Source organism: Medicago sativa, chromosome 2, assembly GCF_051527215.1.
Source record: "Medicago sativa cultivar Bolivia chromosome 2, Bolivia_mono, whole genome shotgun sequence".
NCBI lineage: Eukaryota > Viridiplantae > Streptophyta > Magnoliopsida > Fabales > Fabaceae > Medicago > Medicago sativa.
In genome coordinates, this window is record NC_140750.1 from 36,353,673 (window position 1) to 36,361,652 (window position 7,980).

A 7,980-nucleotide genomic window follows, 5' to 3' on the forward strand; every position below is an offset into this window, starting at 1 on the left:
GTTAGACTAAAAAAAGTAGTGTTAGACTAGTTTAGTCCCCATTGTGCCCACCCGACTTTTTTTATATAGATGAGCCGAAGTCCTACTTTTTTTTTTTTTTTTTTTTTTTTTTTTTTTTTTTTTTACAAATAGAAATCCTACTTTTTGTTAAAGGAATTAAAAAGTCCTAATTGGTAGGCGACAACTAGCCCAAAGGACATGACATGTCTTTATCAAACTTGACTAAAGAAGAAATAGAACAAGAACATGGCTCATTGCAACAACAAAAAAAATATATAAAAAAAACACTAACTTGGCAAAATGACACAACCACCCCACCCGACTTGCAGCTTTGCTTCATTCCCTTCCCTCAAATATGCATAGAAACCAAAGTTTTGCTTTTGTTGTTGTTACCCTTTTGAGCACATGTTTCATTTTACTATGTTCTAGTAGCCATTCATCATTTGGTTGCATAGAACAAGAGAGGCAAGCTCTTTTAGCACTCAAAGGAAGCTTTAATGATACATCATTAAGACTTTCCTCTTGGGAAGGAAATGACTGTTGCAAATGGAAAGGTATAAGTTGCAGCAACATCACAGGACATGTTATCAAAATTGACCTTAGGAATCCATGCTACCCACACAGAGGAGACGATTATCAACCAAACTGTTCCTTCTCAAAAAATAAGCTTGAAGCTCCAGAAATCCATTCATCTCTTTCAAATTTTATATATCTTAGTTATTTAGACCTTAGTGGAAACAATTTCAATTCAAGTCCAATACCAACTTTTATCCATTTTATGAATCAGTTAGAATTCCTTTCTATCTCTGATTCCCATTTGAGTGGTATCATCCCAAATAACCTTGGAAACCTCACAAAATTGTACTTTCTTGATCTCAGTTTCAATTATTATTTACACTCTGATGATGTCAATTTGAGTGATGTTTTTCTTGGGAGAGCACAAAATTTATTCAAGGTAATTACCATGCTTCCCTCTTTGCTAGAATTAGAATTGATGAACTGCAGCATATCCAAGATGCACAGTCATGATACACAACTTGTTAGTTTCACAAATTTTTCTAGTATTGAGTCACTCAATCTTGCAGATAATGGACTTGATGGTCCAGATCTGAATGCTTTTAGAAACATGACTTCACTTGAAACTATTGACCTTTCTAACAATAGTTTTAGTTCAGTTTCAATTTGGTTGAGTAATTGTGCCAAACTTGACTATCTTGATCTTGGAAGCAATGCTCTTAATGGCTCAGTTCCTTCAGCTCTTCGAAATTTGACTTCCATGACATTTCTTGACCTTTCCCAAAACAAAATTGAATCTGTTCCATTATGGTTAGGTGGGTTAGAGAGTCTTTTGTACCTCAATATTTCATGGAATCATGTGAACCATATTGAGGGTTCTATACCAACAATGCTAGGAAATATGTGTCAGCTTCTGTCACTAGATTTATCTGGAAACAGACTTCAAGGAGATGCACTCGTCGGTAATTTAGAATCTGCAAGATGCAATGGATCTGGTTTAAAGGAACTTGACTTGACCAACAACAATTTCAATGATCAGCTGCCAACATGGTTGGGGCAACTTGAAAATATGGTAACCCTCACACTTCATTCAAGTTTTTTCCATGGTCCTATTCCAAATTTTTTGGGAAAATTGTCAAACTTGGAATATTTAATCCTTGCCAACAATCACTTGAATGGAACTATTCCAAACTCCCTAGGAAAACTGGGAAATCTAATCCACTTGGACCTATCAAATAACCACTTGTTTGGGGGTCTTCCTTGTAGTATAACAACACTTGTCAATCTAAAGTATTTGATTCTGAACAGTAATAATTTAACCGGATATCTTCCTAATTGTATTGGACAATTCATCAGTCTAAACACCTTGATTATTTCTTTTAATCATTTTTATGGTGTCATTCCAAGGAGTCTTGAGCAATTAGTCAGCCTAGAAAACCTTGATGTGTCAAAAAACTTTCTAAATGGTACAATCCCACAAAATATTGGTCAACTTTCAAATTTGCAAACCCTCTATCTTGGTCAAAATAATTTGCAAGGGGAATTTCCTGATAGTTTCGGTCAACTTTTGAAACTGCGCAATTTAGACATGTCTCTAAACAATATGGAAGCCTGCATGTTTTCTGAAATAAAATTTCCCAAGTCACTAGCCTATCTGAACCTCACCAGTACCCAGATCACTGGGTCACTTCCCGAAAATATTGCTCATAGATTGCCCAATCTTACTCACTTGCTTCTTGGAAACAACTCCATAAATGACTCCATTCCAAATTCAATCTGCAAAATCAACTCTTTGTACAATCTTGACCTTTCAGTGAACAAATTAATTGGCAACATTCCTGATTGTTGGAATTCAACTCAAAGATTGAACGAGATAAATCTTTCATCGAACAAATTATCAGGTGTTATTCCAAGCTCGTTCGGTCAGCTTTCAACTTTGCTATGGCTGCATTTGAATAATAACAATCTTCATGGGGAGTTTCCATCATTCTTGAGAAATCTAAAACAACTGTTAATCTTAGATATTGGAGAGAATCAAATGTCAGGAACTATACCTTCATGGATAGGTGACATTTTCTCCCTAATGCAGATTCTAAGGTTAAGTCAAAACAAGTTCCAAGGTAACATTCCATCACATCTTTGCAAACTTTCTGCTTTGCAAATCTTGGATCTATCCAACAACATGTTGATGGGGTCAATCCCACAATGCGTTGGGAATTTTACAGCAATGATTCAAGGATGGAAACCATCTGTTTCCTTAGCACCCAGTGAGTCGACATATATTGAATGGTATGAACAAGATGTCAGCCAGGTCATTAAAGGAAGAGAAGATCATTATACAAGAAATTTGAAATTTGTGGCCAATGTGGATTTATCAAACAACAATTTGAGTGGTCCTATTCCTAGAGAAATAACTCTTCTCACTGCTTTACGAGGCCTAAATTTGTCACACAATCATTTGTCAGGTGAAATTCCTACAGCCATAGGGGACATGAAGTCACTTGAATCGTTGGACCTCTCTCAGGGTCAACTTTCAGGCTCAATTCCACACACCATGTCTAGTTTAACTTTTCTATCTGCACTAAACTTGTCCTACAACAACCTTTCAGGACCAATTCCACAAGGAAACCAGTTTTTAACATTTAATGATCCATCTATTTATGTTGGCAACAAATATCTTTGTGGTGCACCATTGTTGAATCGTTGCCATGTTGATAATAGAGATGAAAGTAAAGATGATGATGGTAAGCATGATAGAGCTGAGAAACTGTGGTTTTATTTTGTTGTAGCAATTGGATTTGCTACAGGCTTTTGGGTTTTTATTGGAGTTTTCTTGTTGAAGAAGGGTCGGAGGGATGCTTACTTTAATTTCATTGATAGGGTAGTGCGCAGGATAAAGAAAAGATGTATGGGAAACCGTATTGATTAGTGAAACATGAATATTTCAAGGGACGTCCCTCGCCTTATGAGCAAGGGAAGTCCCTCACTTTATAAAGTGTGAAATAAGTTTAACTAGTCACCAATAATGTAAATCTTGCTTAGAGGCCTAGCAAAATGAAATTAAATTCAGATGGTTGTAAACACAAAGATAAGGTAAAAGGATTGCAATCTTATTGAGTTGTGATCTCTAATCTTATTGAGTTGTGATCTCTAAACAGTTGTTATGAAAATCAAATTAAGTCATTTTATGGCCTTGTCCAGGCTCCGCGGGATTGGTATGAAAGGCTTACCAAGCATTACTCACAGTTAAGTCCAGTTAATGTGATACATTTCTAATTTTCTCAAAAGTGGTCAATCTACTTATATGTGCTCATCTACATTGATGATATTATTATAACTAGAACATCTCTTTCCCTGGTTCAGAATTTAATTCAGACGCCACATGTTGAGTTTGCACTTGATCAGTTGGGATTTCCAAATTAATTTCTGAGCATACATTACAGATTTAACACTAAACAATGCCAACTATCTAAATACACAGCTTGGTTTTTTTAATTCTTTTCTGGGTATACAACTCTTTCATAATTTCCTCTCGTATGATTCTATCTCAGAATTCCATACACAAATAACAGAAAATATAACGTCCTAACTATCTAATATGTAGCTTAGGCAAATCGAAGATTGTGAACAAAAACGAAAAAAAAAAAATGCTAGAGGAACATACCAGTTCTGACAAGAGTGAGTGCCTATTGACCTCGACCTCTGAAACTTATAATCTCATACCCCTCAGAGAGAATCTCAATAGCTGATATATAAAATTGAGATCAAGGCAGGGAAAAAGAGAAAAAGAAAAGGTGATTTTACTCGTCAAATTAGTGTTCAAAATACCTAACCCAAATACTAATTTGACCAACAAAATCATCAAAATTTCAAGATAAATGTTTCCTACAAAACAAGTAATATATGCACCTTGAATTTTAGTATGAGTCAGGACATAGTGCAACAGGTAGCATAGATTATAAATTTGACACGCAAAACAGAACATACCTAGTTCATCAAAAATAAGCATAATACCTAGTTCATCATGCACAACAATATAAGTGTGTAACTCTGATATTGTTATAACAAAAGTATGGTTGAAATTTACTTAAAACAAGCTAACTTTGTTTGGTCATTTTCTTTCTTTTCATTTTTTTATTTGTTTTGAAGAGTGATGAAATGCTTCCAAAGCAACTTAACATTACCTCTCTTGGCATAATTGTTTTGGACATCAAGATTTAATAAACTCTTGGCTCACCCAATTACATGCCTATCACCATTGCAAACAGCCAGAGAAATCAATCCCATCAAACCAATGCTTTTGAGGGTCAAGATTCAAGAAGCTCTTGGCTCAATATCTCTTCAATCTATATCTCATTTGAAAGAACAAAATACTCAATATGAATTCAAATACAGTATAAATTTAACCTAGATATCGAATTAAATCAAAGAGAATTAAAAGTTACTTTAGTACTAATTTTATTAAAAGGACTAAATCCTCAAGTAAATAGATAAATATAAAAATTGTGCAATATAGAGAACATTCTGTCTTTACATGGAATACCGCAACTATAGTGACAACTAACAATATTAATCCTAACATTACACGTAAAAATCTCTCACAGTCATCTATCATCAACCAACTACAATGAGATAACAAAAGCAAAAAAAAAAATTGATATATCATAATCAATAAATTAAGCTGAAATGTGGCAGTTACCAAATTTTGAAGGATTAAAAGTAGAATTTGAAGATGAACTCTCATTACTATACTTACCTTGACATCAAATGCAATTAATGCAGTTAGAAAACCAAGTCCAAGTAAACTTGCCTTAGAAAAGAAAAAGAAAGAGAAATAGACATATATTTACCTTAGAAGAGAGTGATAATCGTTGTGCTTAGCTGGTAATAGACTCTGGCGAGAAAGCTTTTCCTTCGATCTAAACAAGCAAAAACTTTTTCAAATCGCCAAATCCTTCTCTCTCATTTAAAAAATTTCTTCGCCAATCCTGCATCAATTTTGATTCCTGCTGCAGACACATTCAACTACTATATCAACAAACCGACCTTCAATCTAAGCATATTACAACCAATATCCCAGGTACTAAATCATTGATTTGCTAGTTCAAATATTAGTAGTTTACAATCTAAGATACAAGCTGCTAAATTTACACCACTAAGATAGAAGATTCTTTCCCTTCTAATGGTTTTCTAATATTACTAGCTGCTATCTTAGGTTGCGTTGATCCATTTCAACCTATGAATCTTATTTCTAAACTAAGAAAACCTTTCCATATCTCATCTAGAAATAAGTAATTAGGCAATGTAAAGAATGAGTTTGCAGAAGCATACTATATTAACACAAAAATCCAAAATCAAACACAAAACAAGAAATAATCTATAGTCTATATCATTCTCACCAAAATCAAACACAAACCTAACAAACTACACATATTAAATTGCAAAATTCAAATCAAGAAATTGAGTTTCTTAATCACAATGGACTTAACATCATGTCATATCATAATAACACAAAAATCCGAGAAAATTCAATACCTTGGATTGCGGCGAATGCCAAAGTGCGGCGAAGAAGCGAAATGAACCAGTGAAATCGATTCTGATTATTCAGATTGAGATCGAGAACCAGTGAGTCATAGTGCGAATGAGCAATTAGGAATTCAGGGATGAACTAGAACAGCATTAAGGATTCAGTGATGAACGAATCTGATTATGAGAAACAAAAATTCAATCGATTAGGGATTCTGATTTTGAGTAAAATATTGGTAGCAAATGCTGCATTTTCTTGTAGTGTATTCAGAGTATCATCCATCATTGAATTTCCATTCCATGATTTGCATATCAAGACATTGCCCCTACAAATTAATCTTTATTGAATTCATACCATAATCGCTTCACCAACTAATCCTAATATCAAATGGCTAAGTGTTTGATTCAAACCTTGAACCGCATCTTCCTTGAGAAAATTTTCCTTCGTCCGAGACTTTCGCCAGAGTTCTCGTCCCAAAGAAAACCCTCCCGGCTTAATTCTAGAATGGTGTTAGCTGTCCTGCATCGCTAGAAAAATCTGGGAATTGGATTGCAGTCTCTGTCAAGGAAGGTGACCATTAGTGATTAAGATTCTATGAGTTAAAGACACAAATGGCTTCCTAAGAATTGAGATATAATGAAGAAACTGACTAATTTGTAATTTCATTAATGATTGTAATTGATGAAGTATAAGTTCTTAAATAGGCAAAAATATTATAGATTTTTATTGGCTCAATAATATCCTTTCATAACAAACAAGTGAATCACCAATCTTCTAGAAGTAAGTAGCCACTGCTTAATGACATTCGCTACATAATCATTCCACTTAGGTTTATTGAGAATCCTATTTGATCTTTCCGGTAAGGATGGATTAGAGATAACGCTGGTGGAAAGTGCTTTGGTATGGTGTCGATGAGTCTTCGCGGTTGAACGAAGTGTGCCTGCAGGCACGTTAGCACTCCAACGCTCAAGTCAGTAATGAAATTGAGAAAGAGTGTGTAGAAAGTGCAGGAAAAGTAAATCATACCTTGGGGGTGAAGCTAAGTCACCCTTAAATAGGCACGTATGAGAATAACCGCCTCCGGGATATGCGGCGCATGATTAAGGAGTAGTTAGAGGACAAGTGTATGGTGATCAACGCATGGAGGCGTGTTCTAACGTGGTACGATGCACTGAAGCCGACATGTTCCTTCAGGCGACGTGCCTTAGTCTGTGGGCATTTAGTCCAAGTGTCAGTATGGGATTGGCCTTCTTACTGGTCCAGAACAGTTGCCCCCAACCCGTTGATGCCTTTATGACGCAACAACCTTAACTGTAAGTGGCGTTCAATTGGACGCCCTTGAATGTTGGTTCCTTCAAGAGTTTTTTGCTTTTGGAAGGATTATCTTGTCATTCCATCTTGGGGACGGTGGCTTCTTTGATAAGTGAGTGGGAGTAGTTGGCATTTAATATTTTCAAACTTAGATTTTCCGGGTGTGATGGCTCTTACGCGCGTATTGCTTGAATGTGTTTTGTTGTCTGAGGCTTCTTTTCAACCGTTGGATCGCGACTTTCAAGTTTTCCTTCATCTGGAGCGTTGATTCGGAAGTCTCGGAGCTTATTTAAAGGGGTTTCTTATCGTGCTTTTAGTAACCATTTGATACGTTTGAGGGATTTCCTTTTTCCTTCTTTTCTTAATTTTTTTCCCATAATCCTTTGCTGCTTATTTTCTTCTCTTTTGCTTCTTCCCCTTAACTTAAGATGACTCTTAAGACTTTTTTTATTTGGAAGTGCATTGGACTGTCAATATATTCTTAAAGACCTAAAAGACCTCCAGAAGGGCTTTTAGACCCTCTCAGAGGCCTCAGCGCCCTCTAGAAAGACCCAGAAGCCAAAGGCGCGCCCTCCTCAGGGCGCCGCCTCTACTCGCTTCTAGAAACCTCAAGAACGCGCCTAAAA

The 7,980-nt window shown here is 35.7% G+C and overlaps 1 protein-coding gene across 1 annotated transcript; it reads left to right on the forward strand.

Annotated features, from left to right (window-relative positions):
- Window positions 1-245: 245 nt before the first annotated feature.
- Window positions 246-3,859, forward strand: LOC146946601 (uncharacterized). Its single transcript, XM_085744601.1, has one exon. The coding sequence runs from the start codon at window positions 356-358 to the stop codon at window positions 3,443-3,445; it is 3,090 nt and encodes a 1,029-aa protein (XP_085600727.1). The 5' UTR covers window positions 246-355; the 3' UTR covers window positions 3,446-3,859.
- Window positions 3,860-7,980: the final 4,121 nt, after the last annotated feature.

Coding starts and splice junctions, on each gene's coding strand:
- LOC146946601 (XM_085744601.1), top strand. CDS start 356: ATGCATAGAAACCAAAGTTTTGCTTTTGTTGTTGTTACCCTTTTGAGC.